Source organism: Vidua chalybeata, chromosome 3 (assembly GCF_026979565.1).
Source record: "Vidua chalybeata isolate OUT-0048 chromosome 3, bVidCha1 merged haplotype, whole genome shotgun sequence".
Taxonomy (NCBI): domain Eukaryota; kingdom Metazoa; phylum Chordata; class Aves; order Passeriformes; family Viduidae; genus Vidua; species Vidua chalybeata.
This window is the reverse complement of record NC_071532.1, coordinates 38766410-38783012: the sequence shown is the minus strand read 5'-3', so window position 1 is coordinate 38783012 and position 16603 is coordinate 38766410. Positions and strand designations below refer to the sequence as shown.

Below are 16603 nucleotides of genomic sequence, written 5' to 3'. Positions count from 1 at the left end.
TGGGCACATGTAGCAAGTCCCATTATGGGTGTGCATGGGGACAATTAAGTGATGAAAGAGCTCATGCGTTGGCTGGGTGAATGAACAAGTGAAATAAAGGATTAAGAATTCCTCCTGACACTTTGGATAAGGAATTGTGAAGGTAGCTGTAGCAAATTCCTTCATCCTATTGCTAGAGAATGCCAGGAGAAGGAGCGCTGGGGGACTCATTGCAGGCTGCCGGTTTTCAGAGGTATTACGGAGTTCTCAAATCTATGGGGGAGAAAAAGCACTGCCCAGAGCCCCTTAAGGTTTGGTCTTGATCTTGGAGCTCTTTCCCAAACTTAACGATCCTGCCCATCAGACTGGGTGGTCTCCAGAGGTGCCTTCCAACCCCACCTATTCTGTGATTCCATGGCTGGGATCATAAAACGCCACATCGTTTGTCCCCAGATAAGCGCCACCGGGGCTGTTGGGGATGCGAGGGAGGTTTCACAGCTCCGGGCTGCCGGGGCCGGGTCTGGGGCACGGAGCGCTGCCGGCCCCGCCCCGGGTCCGTCATCCGGCGGCGCCGGGGCTGTCCCGTTGCCCGGTGACGATGTCGGAGCGGCGGGCGCGGGGGCCGCTGCAGCGGGTGCAGCGCCGGAACCGGGAGCTGCGGGCGCAGGTACCGGGGTTGTACCGGGGCAGGTACCGGGGATGTCCCAGGGCTGGTCCCGGGGATGTACCGGGGCCGGTCCCGGTGCCATACCGGGGCCGGTCCCGGTGCCATACCGGGTGTCTCGCCCCACCCCGGCCCCTGACCGCCCCGTCCCCTGTTGCAGGTGGAGGCGCTGAGGGCGGAGAGCGCGGCTGCAGCCCCCGGGCAGCGGGAGGCCCTTCGGTTGAGGTGAGGGGGATCCCGACCCCCATCCCGAGCCCCATCCCTCGATTCCACCGCCCGGGCGCTGCCCTCACCGTCCCCTCACGTACCCTCAGCAGTGTTCGTTCCCTCCATGCCTTTTCTCTTCTAATTGTACAGCTTTCTCCCTGCCCCTTCCCTCTCCTGTTTTCCAGGCTGGCCCTTTCCCAGCCCTCTGGGGCTGAGGACAGTCTGGAGAAGGGAAGACTGAGGGGGGCTCTCACCAATCCATATAAATATCTCCAAGGCAGGTGCCAAGGGGATGGTGCCAGGTTCTTTCTGGTGGTGCCCAGCAACAGGATGGAGGAGCAATGGCCATAAATTAAAACACAAGATCCACTTCAACATGAGGGTGGCAGAAAACTGGAAGAGCTGTCCGGGGAGGGTGTGGAGTCTCTCTCTCTGGAGACATCCCAAACCCCCCTGGATGCATTCCTGTGTCACCTACTCAGGATCCTGGTGACCTCCTACTCAGGGTGATCCTGCCTGAGCAGTGGGGTTGGACTGGATGAGCTCCAGAGGTCCATTCCAGTCCCAGCTATTCTGGGATTCCATCAAATGCTGCTGTTTGGGCTTGGAATTCTCAACCTGAAAGGACACACAGCACCTAAAATGACGCCTTTCAGTCAGCAGGTATGGTTTGGGTCAGAATTTTAAGAAAATACCATCTGCTTGTCTTGCTTTCAATGCAGATGTACACAGCTGAAGGAATTGGTGGAAGAGAACACAAACGCTCTCCATGGTTTGAAAAAAGTAAGTATGGAGATTAATTCGTGGTTTTCTCCAAAATGCAGCATGGAAAGTGTTTAAAGAAAATCAGTGTTCCATTTTAGATGCCTCAGGACAAGAGCAGTGCCTAGCACTGCACAATCTCTGCTTGTCATCTCTCTAATTCATATTTTTTATATCCATTTATATAATTTAAGACTCATTTTAATGCTTTATTTTGTCCAAGTCCCAGGTGAAAACTTAACAGAGAATTTCACCTTGGCAGAGTGAAAGGGTAAGAAAATTGTCACTAAAGAGGGAGTGACAGTAGCCCAGGAAGGGAAAAACTTGTAAGGCATGTCTGGAAAACTTAATTTATAGAGGAACATTGATTATTTGAGCAATTTATTGGGGAACTTTGATTCTTCTTTGATTAAACCCATTTGTTGGGTTCTCTGTCAGTCTGATGAGCCTGCGCCAGTGGGGAATTACAGCCAGAGGAAGGAAGAGGAAGAAAAGCTGTTGCTAAGACTTTCCCAGCAGCTGCAGAAACTCCTTCTTGTCTTGGATCAGGATAATGTGACAAAGAATTATCCAGGGTGAGTAGCTTAAAGATACAATTGCAAATGGTTTTTTAAAGGATGGCTGGAATGGACCTTAAAAAACCATTATCTCACCCCCTTAATTAGCTGAAAAATAACAGAAGGATAAAAAAAGAAGTGCTCAGGAGAGAAGTAATTTATGACTTGCTAGGATTTTCTCAGAGTGCTGGATAATGGCTGCAATATAAGGTTTGGAGGAGTTTCTTCAGGACAGAGAGCAAAACAGAGGAATGAAAATGCTGTATTTGAATAATGTCCTTGCAGAGGCTTGACATCATTTCAAAAAGTTTGGTGGGAATCATACTAAAAAATAGTTTGATTTGTTTTGGGTAGGGGTGAGGAACACCAGAAAGGCCCTCATGCAGAAGGGGGAAATGAAGAAGAGGAGGAGAGTGAAGATGAAGAAAGTGAGGAAGAAGACACTGAAGAAGAAGAAGATGAGGAGAAGTTGTTGGATGATCCAAATGTTAGAGAATGTGTTGCTGTCGGGAACTTTGATGCCCAGCAGGAAGGGGATCTCACATTTCTGGTAAATATCTCTCTGTAAAGGGTTTTTACTACAGATCACTCTGAGTTAAGCAGTAACTATAATGAAATCCTAGCCAGTTGTGGGATTTGGGGAGAAATTGGAGTTAGGTCCTTTTTCATTTAAATATTTGCTTGTTTTTTTGTCTCTGTCTCGTCCTCCAATGCCAAAGAAAGGTGAAATCCTGCTCATACACAACAAGAAGGCAGATGGCTGGTGGGTAGCTGAAAATTCCAAGGGAGAGAGAGGCCTTGTTCCCAGGACATACCTTGCGGTTGGTGTGCTGCAACCTCTGTCCTAATCTCACCTCTGCTCTTTTATATAGATTAATTATCATATATCTGCACAAAATGGGTTGCAATGCAGTGTAGTGTTTGGAAATAAAGTCAGTTACTTGGAAATAACTCCATGTTTTTGTCCATGGCACTGGAGATATCCATCAAAAGCAGCATTTCTGTGCCTTGTGAAGTTGTGGCAGAGAAGTTTCTTGAATATCAAAGTCAGAATCTTTGTCACTTAAAGGTCAACTCTGAAGACTCCAAGCTGCTGTGGATTGATATGGGGTTTTAATAATTAATCTGAAATGGGAGTCTGTGGAAACATGTGACAATTTTCTGCATCACAGAGAGAAAATCTCTTCTTCTAAACTTACTTAATTTATTTTAAACTTATATTAATATGGGCTATGGTTGGAGAAGGCATTTTTAAGAACAGAACTAGGAAGAAATCAAGCCTTTTGCCATTTTAAATGTGAATTCCAGGTTCCTAAGGAAGAGGAAGAAAGCCAGGAGGAGTCAGAAGAACACACAGAAGTGGTGGATGAAACAGCGGATGGAACTGAAATTAAAAGAAGGTAAATGGATTGTCTCAGATAGCTGCTGCTATTTGGAAACAGAGCAATATTTGGTGGTTAAATTTTTGTTCACATGAGGATTTACTATAAATCCCTCTATTTTCTTCCAGAACAGATTCCCACTGGAGTGCTGTCCGAGCCATCATAGAGGTAGGTGCCCCTTAGAGTGCAGCTTCACCTGCCATAGTCTTCATTATTTTGTAAACAAGCTGTGCCTTTTCCCAAACACTGTGTCTCATATCAAAGACCATTGTTTTTAATTAACATCTGTCTTTTGGGAGTTTTTGGTAGCAAGAAATGCCACAAAAATGCTTCAGAAGAGGTGACATATCTCGAGTTTCTGGTCTTAAACAGAGCTGTAAATTAGGATGAAATTTGCTGTTAAATAGCAGGAATAGTAATACCTTTTTTTCTTTGTTTTTACTAGAATGACACTGTGGAGGTACTGACCACCACAGGGGCAGTTCCTGCAGGATTCCGCCCATCCATGCTTTTCCATCTCTTGGAGGAAGGTAGGGATTTCACCTGGCAAGATTCTCAAGTGTCTGTGGTAGCTTTCTTACCCTGGTCACCAGCCTGTTGGACCTCTATCCATACTGCTTTATTTTAATTAATTGGCTAACTGGCTATATTTGACTCATCAAATCATGTATAGAAGATTTTTTTCCCTTAAAGTTTAATTTATCAATGTGAAATCTTGTCAAATTTCCTCATGATTTCAAAGGGTTTCCTCTTTGGAAGTTCATTCTTGTTGACTTTGCAGGAAATTATTACTCTTTTTTTTTTTTTTTTTTGCTTTATTTTAATCTTCCCTTTTTTTCAAAAGTCTGATATCTCATGTTCTGTTACTCTTTCTGTTTAAAGCTGTGTAATCTCTTTTTAAAATTAAGTTATTGTGCTTTTGAGATTAAATATTTCAGAACGCTCACAAATAGTAGACAGTGCTCATGGCAGATAAGTCATAGTTTTGTTTAGTCAAATATTCAACTGGACATGAATTTTGGGTGTTGTCCTTTCTGGTGCAATAAAGATCATTTGAAAAATGAAGAGTTTTTAAATTTACTGTTGTTGTAGGTGAAGAGTTTCGAGCAAGTTACTATTTGCAACCTAAGCTTACTCCATCCCAGCTGGCTTTTAAAGACTTGGTGTGGAACTCTGAGAGAAATACTGTGAGTATTGCTGTTAAGGGGGACACAAACTTTATTTGCCTTCTTTCCTTTTGGCTAATGATTATGTCTTAATTTGCACCATTTCTGGTGCAAATATTTCTTCTGCTGCGACCTTCTGTCTGTCCCACTAAAACACCCCTGGGGCAGAGCTAAAGGCTTGTGAAGAAATCCTGCTGCTACCACTGCACTGCACTGGGTTTGTGGTTGGGAAAATAATCTTGGTCCATAAACACAAAATGAGACCACGTGGAGAGGGCCCTGTAGGTTTAATCCTCCTTCTGCTGTATTTCAGATCCATCCTAGACCCACCAGAGTGTCCCTGATTGTCACTTTATGCAGCTGCAAGATGATCCCTCTGCCTGGAACCGGTGTGCGGGTCCTCAGCCACCATGTCCGGCTCTGCCTCTTCGATGGCAGCCGGGTAAGGAACGTGTCTGCTTCCCAGAAATGGACTGCAGGAGGTTTGGAACTTACAGGATTCTTCAGATTCTGATTCCTCTCTGTCTTACTCAGAGACACACACACAGTCTGCCTCCCAAGCTGCTTAGTTTATGCTCAGATGAGTCTGATTTGAGCTCACTCACCCAGAAGAATGGAACTTTAATGATGAAACAGGCCAGACTGCATTGATGAGCACTGGGCATGGCCAGGCAAGCAGACTCGGCCCTGCTTCCCACCCTTGGTACTCCACGAGGCACTTGACCCCTCCCTTTATCTGCCTTTGGTTTCTCCCTCTCTGCTTTCCTGTCATGGTAAATCAGGTGCAGCCCCAAAATGTCCCTCAGCAGTGTGAGGTGAGCCAGGGAGCTGCTCCTGACTCAGAGTGACAGTCACACCTGGCCCTTGGGGCTCAGGGCTGTACTGGGTGGCCCTGGGAGGGGCTGGGGCAGGAGCTCCATTTCTCTGAGTCCCTAATTTTGGGTCCCCCACCTGCCATTGTGCCTCCTGGCTCCTTTGTGTTCCTTGCAATGAGTGTTTCCTGGGCTGATCTGTCTCCTGGGATGGCCCTGGGAGCAGCTGGGTCAGGGTCAGATTCCTCCATGTGCCCTTGATCCTCTGTTCCTTTGTGTGTGTGCAGAGCAGCTTTTTGTAAAAATATAACCCTGATTATCCAGCAGTTTTCTTCCAGTTGTCTTTGTTGTGTGCAGTGTTGGATCCATCTGGGATAACCCTGCATTTTCTGAAAGCAGCAGGGCTTTCCAGAAAAACTTGCCTTAGCTTTTTTCCCCACTTTAGGTGCTGAGTAACATTCACACAGTGAGAGCCATGTGGCTGCCTAAAAATCCTCAAACTTGGACCTTTTCTCCAAGGGTAGGTGACACAGCCCCTGGCTGTTTAAAGCTTCTTCCTTCAGTGTCACTAAAGTGTTCCTTGGTGGCACAGCTGTGCTCCATGGAAAGACAAAAAGGAGAGCAAGATTTTGACTGGAATTTGTTCTCTCATTTTTATATCCAGTGGTATTGGGTCTGAGATGTTGTGTTGAGTGGGGGATGTGCTTGATGGCCTTTAAAAATTCAAAAGATTTTTTGTGTTTTTTATAGATACATTAACTTTTTTTTCCTCCTTCTCTCTGTATCAGGTGATGGGCATCTTACCCAGCTTGCTTGATGGTGACTCTTTTGTCAGGTGCAACTCCCTGTCTTCAGACACTGGGATATTGTTTGAGCTTGGCATCACGTACAAGTGCAATGTGAGTGTGGGGAGGTGCAGTGGAAATCACTCCAAGGGTAGGTTTATAAAGGGAACCAGCTGTTCCCAGTTAGAGAATAGGACTAGAGAATATCCCTCACAGGATTATAGAATAGGATTATCTGGAAGGAGCCTACAGGAAAGATGGAGAGAGACTTTTCACAAGCTCTCTCACAATGTAGTGATAGGACAAGGGGGAATGACTTCCCACTATCAGAGGGCAGGGATGGATGGGGTATTGGGAAGGAATTCTTCTATGTGAGGGTGGGAAGGCCCTGGCACAGGTTCCCAGAGAAGCTGTGGCTGCCTCTGGATCCCTGGAAGTGTCCAAGGCCAGGTTGGACAGGGCTTGGAGCAACCTGGCATGGTGGAAGATATCTCTGCCTGTGGCAAGGGTGGAACGAGATTATCTTTAAAATCCCTTCCAACTCAAACCATTCTGGGATTCTCTGATGGGAGAATATCCCTAATTAGAGAATAAAAATCCGTCTGACTCATGGACATGAGTGTCCCTGTACCAACACTGAAATAACTTGTGCCAAAGATCCCATGGCATGGGATCACTCCTGCAGTTTTCCATCTCTGTGATTTATTTCAGATTAATGTCCTGTACAGTTGGAAAACTAAAGTTTTAACTGTTTCAGCAGCATGGACAGTGGTTTCCAGCTCCAGTTTACACAGATAGAGCCTGTCCATCTGGGATATGCTGCTGGAAAGCACAACATGTAGTAAGACAATAGATGGTAAAGCCAGAAAAACTACCCTCAGAGAAGGCAGATTGTGATTTTTAAACACACAAGGGTGAAAGAGGAAAAGGGGATAACTACAACAATTTTCATGTGGTTACTGTTACTAATTGTGGTTCAGTTCGCTCATTCTAGGTCAGCTGCTCAAATAATTTACATTTCTCTTTTTTTCTAGTCAACAGGTGAAAGAGGAGAGCTGAGCTGTGGCTGGACCTTTCTGAAGCTTTTCACTTCCAGTGGGATTCCTGTTCCTTCCAAGTGAGTTTGTTGCCTTTTCCTGCTCTCCCTATATTTACACATAGATGTATATACATCTGTTTTAGACTGAGAGTTAAGCTCATCTTTCATACTTAGACACTGCTGGGTCAGGGGGCATCCAAATGAGTCCTTTATGATTCTGGCTCTTTGCCACATTTTCCCTTTCATTGAACATTGGGAGACTGGTTTCCAAGACCTGGAGTCAGGTAGGAGTTGTTGTGAATTAATCTCTCACTGCTCTTGGATTGTAAATTATATTTTGCAGCTGATTTTTGATTAGTGGGTCCAGTCATCTGAAAGAATAATAAAGTGTGTATATTTTTATTTTATTAAATGTAGGAAAACTTTCTGTTTATTGACAGAAATAATTTCTGTTTATTGACAGAAATAATTCATTGAAACTCAGACTTGCAAGACTTGGTTTTTACCAAATATTGGTAGATGTATATATATATTATGTATATGTATTCTGAATTTATCTGGGTTACAGCTCAAAAACAAATATCCACAGGACACCTCTACTGTTCTAGAAGTCTCTAAATCTCTTCTAAGTCTCATTTATTATTATTATTTATATTTTAAAAATATTGTTCTACTATTTCATTAAGTAAGCATGGTATTACAGATTAAATTTCATGCTTGTTTTAGCAGTGACTTACTCTTGGCAGAACTGGAGTTACATTATTCTTTAATAAATTTTAAATATAGAAGATTTTAATTGTTGAAGTGGTGATTCCTCAAAACCATTTTAGTGAAACAATTGCTAAATTCCATACAAGAAAAATATTTGGGCTGTGGAAAAGAAAGAATGTTGCTAATGGCTTTTAAAATTGACCTCCCAGTACAATTAAATTCCAAAAATAGTTGAATTCCCAGTATCATACAGGCTTCAAATTTATCTTTATTGACAGAATGTATGAGCTGGTCCTGAGTGGTGGAACTCCCTATGAGAAAGGCATTGAGGTTGACCCATCAATATCAAGGAGAGGTGTGGTTTCTTTTCAATATAATATAAACATAATAATGTGATTAATGATGCATCTCCTTCACAACAGTCCCCACAGCCTGGTTTGGGTTTGTGTGTTCTGTTTTTGCATGTATTTCATTATTTATCTGCTTTTGCCTTGGCTGTGGGGAGCTGGGTGCTACCAGGCTAACTAAACTCGAAAGAGTTCTCAACCCACTGAAATGCCCATTTTTGTAATATAATTATTACTGTTGTTTCAAACTGATTGTTTGAATCTGGGCTGTCTATTCCTGCAGGCTCTGGGGGTTTTCAGCAGTTTATGAGCCTCAGGAAGCAGCCTGTGCTTCTGGTGAAAGTGAAGTCACCAAGTGTGCACTCAAAAGACATCCTGAAGTGAGTCCTTGTGCTTCCATAAAATGAAAAAAAGGATTTGAGATAACCTAGAGAAATCTGCAGTGTTTGCAATGAACACCTCAACTGCTATCCCTTATTTTCCCAACAGTTTTCTCCCTGAAACATTAGTTGGAGGCATGTGCTACATCCATCTCCTGGTGTTTTATCGGCAAATCCTTGGAGATGCCCTCCTGAAGGACAGGATGAGCATGCAAAGCACAGGTGAGCACTGGAGGAAGATCAGGCTCGTCCGGGGAATGACTCCTGCCAGGTCTCCCTTTGGTAAGAGATGTTTTTGGCACTCAGGCTAAGTTATCCTCTTTTTTTTTTAGTTTTTAATCATTATTTACTTACTGACATTAGGGAGAGATAGAAGTTGGAGAATTCTGGATTTAGAACTCAGTGTCTTGCCCTGATTATTCAGCAGAACTAATGATAGTTTATAGCCTTCTCCATTTTAAAACCAACTTGAAATAAAGAAAAATTAAATTTCTTAACTCTACTATGTATGAATTTATATAGGTGAGAACTGCCACACTTACCTGATTTGATCTTCTTAATTTAGGACAGTAGATCAGGCTGACAACCTCTCCTGGAGTTAAATTGCATCCCTTTGGATTCAAACTTCATATGAAGTCAATGAAAGACTTTATCCCAGGAGTTGTTCTGGTAGCTGTGCAACTAAAGAAGATTTCTAAATTTTTCTAAGATTTTTGGTATTTCAAAATCCACCATCGCTTTAGGAATAGACAATTGAAAATGTCTCTTCTACTTCCCGGAAGTCATCAGTCTGGCTCTCTTCCCCAAAATGTTTGAGCATTAGTAAATGCTTCATGTTTACCAAACTTACCATCAGCTTCAAGGTGAAGGAATAAGTGTACATTCAATATTTGAAATCACACAACAAAGAAAACACTTCAGCCAAAATCCTGCTCTCCATCACTTAGAATCTTACCCACAGTCTCATTAATTAAAATAATCACAAGAGCAGAGTGATATCTCATGGAAGTGACCCAAAAAGCACCAGGACTCCTGTGCAGTGGAATATGTGCTCCATTGGGAAAATTCACTGTGCACTTGGCTCCTGGTTCTCCAGGAGTGCCAGGGTGAGGTAGAACCCAAGTGTGTTTATCCATAACATCCAAACTAAGCAGCACAATTGCAGGTGTGTATAAAAAAGACAGGTGCAGAAATGAGGGAAAACATCTCTGGCAGGTAAATCGGGAAGGGCTCGTGTTTGCTGGCATTCCCAATAAACAGCACTGAGGTTTGTGTGTCTCCTCTCCTGGTTTAACTGTCTCTCAGCCACTGAGAACTGGCTGCAGTCAGAACAGTTTTTAGGGAATTCTCCTACCTTCCCTGCTCTGAAGAACTGTCACAGATCATTTCCCCTTTGGAATAATCTGACAGGAGAGGATGTGCTTGCTGAATAACTGAATGTGCCAATATTTTGAAAACTGATTCTTCCTTAGCCTTGAATGTGTTTGTTTTCTGTTTCAGACTTAATCTGTAATCCTGTTCTAGCAACTTTCCCTCAACTCCTGGATCAGCCAGACCTGATGGATGCACTTCGGGTATGTTACCTTGTCAGGATTTCCAGGCAAAATTTGAGGGTTTGTTTGTTTGTTTTTTTGTTTTGTTTTGTGTTTTTTTTGGTTTTTTTTTTGATTTTGTGTTTTTTTTTTTTTTTTTTTTTTTTTTTTTTTTGTTTTTGTTTTTGTTTTTGTTTTGTTTTTGTTTTTTTTTTTTGTCCTGGGAGAATACAAAGTTCTTCAGCCTTGCTCTGATTGTACATTTCATTTCAGAGTGCCTGGGCAGACAAAGAAAGAACATTGAAGAGAATTGAGAAGGTAACAAACTACAGGTTTTTCTTTCCATATATTCAGGGTAATTCTAACTAGCTGCTCCCTGCAACTGCAATTGCTGCTTAGCTTTTCCTCTCACCATACATCTGTTTAGAAAATAGAGATATGTAAATGAAGTTCTTAATATTTCTCACCCAGATTTATAACAGTAAACCAGGAGCAGGAGGAAATTTCTAACTTTTTATTTCAGTGTTGTTAGGGGGGAACCTGTTACAGGTTGGTACCCAGAGTGGCTCCCTGTCAAGATGTGCTTCCAACAGTCGGCTGGTAAAAGCTTTCCATGGATACAAAAAGGGGCTGTGTATGCCCACAAAATCATCTTCCCTCCTCCAAACTCTGAGCTTCAGTCCTTCCACAATCTGCCTAGGAAAAGGCCCCCTAAATTCCTCAGATCTCCCTACCCCAGAGAGTTGTAATCCCACGTTTTGGCACGTAGACAGCTGGAGAATAGACATGGATGTCCCCGGGCTCACCCATACCTTGTCCTATGTCCTGTCCCCTGGACAAAGAGCAGCATCAGGGAACTGAATGAGAAAGCCATTGGCTCTCAATCCTGGATTTCCTGGAAGCAGCAGTGGGATATTTCATTCCCTGTACATGCTCGTGAATTGATGCACAAGGATGGCTCCCTGTTTACACAGAACAAACACCTGCTGAGTCAGAGCAGCTTTTTCAGGGCAGTTCATCCAAAAGGAGAGCAGATCTGCTCACGGAATTGGCAACTCCCTGGGATCCCAGAACCATCCAGTTCTACCTGACTGGCATGTGCCACTCCCGTGGGAGGATTGCTGCCTGCTGAATGCTCACCCCTCACACGGTTCCATGAGGCTGAGCTGTGAAATGCTCCCTGCCAGGCACAGCACTCCTGGGGCTGGGACACTCTGGACTTGGATTTTTCCCATGTGTTTGATGATTGAACAGGCTGATCCTTTGTCTCTGGGTTTTCTAGACTGATCTTTACAGGGGAGCACACAGGTCACACCATGCACAAAGAGTGGGAAACAGTGCCCAAGGGCAACATCATCTCTGGCTCCAAGGAGTGGGATTGGAGCCATGCTCCACCTAGGACAGCAAGGAAATGAGAGGAGTTTAGGCTTCCAGGGCAGGGAGGATGTGGCACTGCTTTTAAGAAATATCAATACCCCACAGCAAAGGGCTCTCAGTGCCTGTAGTTTGTGGGAAGGCTGGCAGAGTTCAGGGCGCATATTTGTGGATATGCTGGAGGCTTATCCGAGATAACTGATGTGTGTTTAGGAAGGTCAGATCTCTTTGTGTTGTTTTCCTGGGAACTGGGAGTGAGTTGTTTGGATTTTTTCCCCATGTACGATACTTTGGAAAAGTGCTTGGCAACATCACATGTTTGAACTGAAGTATTTTCAAACACTCTTCTCTGCAGAGAGATCAAGAATTCCTGAAGTCTGCATTTGTCCTAGTGTACCACGACTCTGTGTTCCCTCTGCTCTGCTCCACGTTCCTCCCCAGCTACAGATGGGCTGAGGAAGAGGTGGAATTGTCTCGCTGGAAGGTGATCCATGACTTCCTGAAAAGGAGCCGGGAGAAGGATGGTGCACTGGAGTACCTGCTGTCATCAGAAAACATCCACAAAGCCTTTGACATCTCAGAGCTGGCCTATGATTTCTTAGGAGAAGTGAGGGGAAAGAGTCCTGGAGAATGAACAATTCAGGCTCTCTAAGAACGTGGTAACAATAAAATTAAATTCTTACCAAAGAGATTGTGTAGGAGCTGAATTGTAATGGATATTTTAGCACAATTAAGATTTTGAGAGAGATTAAAATTATTTTATCTGTTAATCTACTGGAAATTGTATTTTAAATTTTTAACTTTGCAGCATTAAGCAAGGCTCTGGTTGCCTGTTACTACCTGTTGTAGCCATGTCAGGTATTATATTTTGCCAAAGCTGAGGTAGCCCTTTTCTCCACTCGTGCAGCTTCCAATTAATTTCCAGTGTTATTTTAATCAGTGTGAACAAAAGGCTCTTTGTCCCAGTCCCCCAACAGCCTGAGAGCAGGGAAGGGAAAGAGCAGTGATCTTTAAGAATGCTGCTGAACAAGGGCAGCCAGCTTAGGGGAAGAATCCTCTCTTGCCCAACCAGTGATCAGCAGGTTGCTCCATTTTTAGACTGTTTGCCTGTTCTTCTTCCCCACTCAGGAGAAGGCTGGGTTACTCTCAGGAATGTGCCTGACCCAACACAAATAGCAGCTGGTGGGAATCCTGGGAATGCTGTTTCCCCAGGATTATTTCCTCTGCTGACCCCTGAGCGCCTTGTGACCACAGGCTCTGTGTCCTGCCCATTCCCAGGGGGAAGTGATCAATCCACTTTCTCTTTAGTGCTGGAGCATCTGGATGCTTCCTGCAGGGCGATGGGGACATTGCCACTGAATCACACCTGGATTTAAGCCCAGGCCAGGCTCAGTTTTGTCTGGCAAGATTTGAAAGATTTTTGAAAACCTCCACTGCATGGAGCCAAAACCAGCTCCCACTGGAGTATTTGTAAACTGAAGCCTCCAGAAATACCACAGAACACTTCCCCCAGCCTAGGAAGTGCTCGGAGACATGGATTTGATCTTTGCTCTGTGTTGTGCAAGAGCTTGGCATAGAAGCCGAGTTCCTGGGGCATCACCTGTCTTGCCTAGCAGAGCTGGGATAACTCATTGGGACAGTGTCTTCCTCCTGCTGTAGCCCATTGCCCGGGTTAATGGGTTCATTCTGTCCTCTCTGGGCCACCAGGCAGAAGTGCCACCCCTAGCCTTTCATCCCACCCCTCTTCTGGGAGTTCCGGGGCCAGGCAGAGTGCACTGGATGAGACAGCAAGTGCTTGCCGAATCCAAACTGCATTTGCCAGGAGGCAGAAATTCCTGTTGCTCCCCTTCAAACCTTACTGGGCACTTTGGGAGCACACTGCCAAACCCTTCTGGTGTGTTTGTAAAATTTACTTGCTAGTTTCTGAAGGTTGGATGTGCCTGAAGGGTGTTGGAGGGGTCTGACATGATCGTGGAGCAGAAACCTGAACAGAAAGGGGAGGAGGCAACAACAGTGGAAGCAAAAATATTTCAGGATTGGAAGCATGCCAAGAGAACTGTTTGCAGGAAACATTTCTGTTCCGGCAAGGTGTAGGAAGTTTTTTTTTTCTTCCCCCTCCAGTTAATGACCTTGCATTCGTGCGTGGTGGGGCCAGCGTCCCGCTCTGTCCCATCCCGGCTGGCAGTGGGATGCACAAAGCCGCCGCAGTCTCGGGCGGTGCCGGGGGCTCGTCGGGCTGAGGCAGTGGCGTGGTGCCAGCCCAGGCCTGTTCCTATGCTTACGTCCCGCGGGCGTGTCCCTTAAATCCCGCACAGGAGCGGCACGGGGCAGGCAAGCGCCAGCGGAGCCGAGCAGAGTGGTGTCAGCGGCGGAGAGATGGCCTCGGTGGGTCCCTCTGCAGCTTCCACGCAGCCCGCCCTGCCCTCTGGACCCGCCGTCTTCAAAACCATCCCCTATGCATTCATCCTGCCGGAGATCGTGAGTATGCCTCGCTCTGCTGCCTCATGGAACTCACTGCTGGCTAAAATCCCCTGAAACCATCCTGAAAGCATCGTTACTGGGAAGTGACATCTTGTCTTGGAGCTTATGCTGAATGCACAAACTATTCCTGATGGGTTTTTTAGGAACAGCTTAAGGACAAGGTACATTCAGCTCCATCACAGCCTCTGTGAGGGTCACTGGCTGCCGTGGGGCTGGGAGAGGCCGAAGAGCTGTTGGCTTGTCCAGGGCAGACTAGCAGCTCTTGTTATCATGAAGCAGCTCTCGCTAACTTGTAGAAATGGCTTGAAAATCAAGGGAATTTTGCTCTCTGTATCAAGTAGTTCCAGGGGTTGAAGGCAATTGGGCGTCTGGTAATGTGTGATGACATTCCATGATTCTTTCAATTGCTTCTGGGTCCAGAGGGCATCCAGTGGGACTGGCCAAGGTTGCAGCTGGTGTACTTTGTCATGGTGCATGGGGCTGGCAACCCACACACCCTGTGCTCTACAGGCACAATCCCTGCCCGTGGTGGCGGGCTCAGCTCCCTGCTGCAATTCCAGGGGTTTCACCCACCACAGCTGGGATGGCACAGGGTGGCACGGGCTCATCCCGATAACTCTGTTGGCTTTTTGTAATCAGTAAATATTTTGGGTGGATCGCTCCAGGCTGGTGCATGGAGCTGAGAGGAGACTTCTTTGTGCTGTGATTCCAAGCCCCGGAGATTAACGAGCGGGCAGGGCTGGGTTGAGGCAACTGCTCACTTTTCCCAGATAAAAGCACATTTTCTGGCTTCTCCACCAAATCTCTCAGGGTGAGACATTTCCTTGTGTGGAAGGCGGCAGCAAACCATTCCCTTTTGTGTGAACACTCATTTCCCATGAGTTTTCAGGGAAACCGGTGCCAACTTGCTTGCTTGTTTCCCAGAGCACCTTGCTTTCCCAGCAAGGGAAAGATGCAGGGGTTCTGCTGGCTGCTGTGGTTGGCCTGGGAGGGAGGCGAGGAGGGAACTGGGAAGGAAAAGAGCTTTTCCTCATCTCACACTCATCAGAGGCGCTTGATTGTCCCTGGCAGCTCTGCGGGACCTGGGTGTGGATCCTTGTTGCTGCTACCTCCGTCTCCTTGCCGTTGCTGCAGGGATGGGTGATGTACGTGTCTCTCACCTCCTGCCTCATCTCCCTGCTGCTCCTCTTAAGCTACCTCCTCGGCTTCCACAGGAACAGCGAGAACTGGAAAGTGCTGGTAAGGAGGGGATGGAACACGGGAGATGTTGGCAGCAGCAACGTGGGCGCTGGTGACCCACCAACCCTTTCTTCCTTTTACCTTGACTGGAAAGTCCAGGGGAGCTCTGCTGTGAAACCATTGCCTGGGAGGGTTTGGTCCCAGGCCTATCCAGGCACCTGTCCCCCTTTGGGGCACTCACAAGTACCTTGTTTTGCAGGACAGTTTGTACCATGGCACCACAGCTATTCTGTACATGAGCGCCGCTGTCCTGCAGGCCAATGCGACCATCAACTCTGAGTTCGGCGTCAATGTGCCACTCAACTACCAACTCAACAGCGCTGCATCGGTGAGTTCACCCTGCTGGGCTGCAGGACACACAGTTACCCTTGGAAGGGCAACGGCACGTGCTAAAGCCACAGCAGAGCCACCCCAAGCCCCACAGTGCCAACTGAGCAAAGCTTCAGCTCCTCAGCTCTGTGGGTCGTGCAGCTAGCATTGTCTTCTCAGGGTCCACCAGTTCATAGACAGCCTGACATGGCTGGATGCTGGGAAAAGCTGAGGCTTTGCCTCTCCTTTGAGGCTGGAGGGAGCTCTATGCTGGGAGGCTTCCCCATGCCAAGAGCATTGGGAGGAGATGGGGTTTGACTCTGCCAGCTGACCCTTCCTCTTCTTCTTCTCATGCAGTTCTTTGCCTTCCTCACGACTTTCCTGTACATCCTCCACGCCTTCAGCATCTACTACCAGTGATCCTGGCAGCACCCAGATTCATCTTTTCAGGACGAGGGCTTTCCCAGTGTGACAGTCCCAAGGTGTCTCTGCCCCAGCCCTGTCACCAGGCCTCAGGAACAGCAAGTCCTTTTGCACTTCATCACAGGAGGAATTTTGCTGGCACACGTTGGTTTGCCTGTGGGACATTTCTTGCCTTGCCTGGGGGAGGGACTTGCAAGGGGAGGGACCAGGTGCAGGCCCCAAGCCTCCAATATCGACATTCTGCCAAATATTGACAACCATGGGAAGAGGGGGGAAAAAAAAAATCACTGTTCCTTCAGCAAACAATCTCCTTCCTTATGTAATTTACCTTTCTTTGGTTCAGCTCCATCCCTCCCCAACACAAGTTCATAACAATGATACAATGTTCCTTGACTTTCAGATGGTTTCATTTAGTAAATGCTATATTTGGAATAAAGTGTCAATGGACAGATTT

The 16603-nt window shown here is 46.0% G+C and overlaps 2 protein-coding genes across 5 annotated transcripts; both read left to right on the top strand.

Moving 5' to 3' along the window:
- Positions 1–42: 42 nt before the first annotated feature.
- NPHP1 (nephrocystin 1) lies at positions 43–12471 on the top strand. Of its 4 annotated transcripts, none has more exons than XM_053938195.1 (20): positions 43–646; positions 804–868; positions 1573–1633; positions 2051–2187; positions 2524–2719; positions 2889–2990; positions 3478–3569; positions 3680–3719; positions 3997–4081; positions 4644–4738; positions 5031–5159; positions 5975–6049; positions 6318–6428; positions 7349–7431; positions 8343–8419; positions 8695–8791; positions 8901–9013; positions 10292–10365; positions 10597–10641; positions 12053–12471. In XM_053938195.1, the coding sequence occupies exons 1-20, from the start codon at positions 458–460 to the stop codon at positions 12329–12331; spliced, it is 2145 nt and encodes a 714-aa protein (XP_053794170.1). In that variant the 5' UTR covers positions 43–457; the 3' UTR covers positions 12332–12471. The 4 variants fall into 4 exon arrangements, with proteins under 4 accessions (XP_053794170.1, XP_053794169.1, XP_053794172.1 ...); XM_053938194.1 differs by having other exon boundaries at positions 8901–9073; XM_053938197.1 differs by lacking the exon at positions 2889–2990 and having other exon boundaries at positions 8901–9073.
- A 620-nt stretch (positions 12472–13091) lies between these two features.
- Positions 13092–16601, top strand: MALL (mal, T cell differentiation protein like). The gene is made up of 4 exons (XM_053938206.1): positions 13092–14175; positions 15250–15417; positions 15617–15745; positions 16084–16601. Exons 1-4 carry the CDS (start codon positions 14074–14076, stop codon positions 16144–16146), a joined length of 462 nt encoding a protein of 153 aa, XP_053794181.1. The 5' UTR covers positions 13092–14073; the 3' UTR covers positions 16147–16601.
- The last annotated feature ends 2 nt before the right edge of the window (positions 16602–16603 follow it).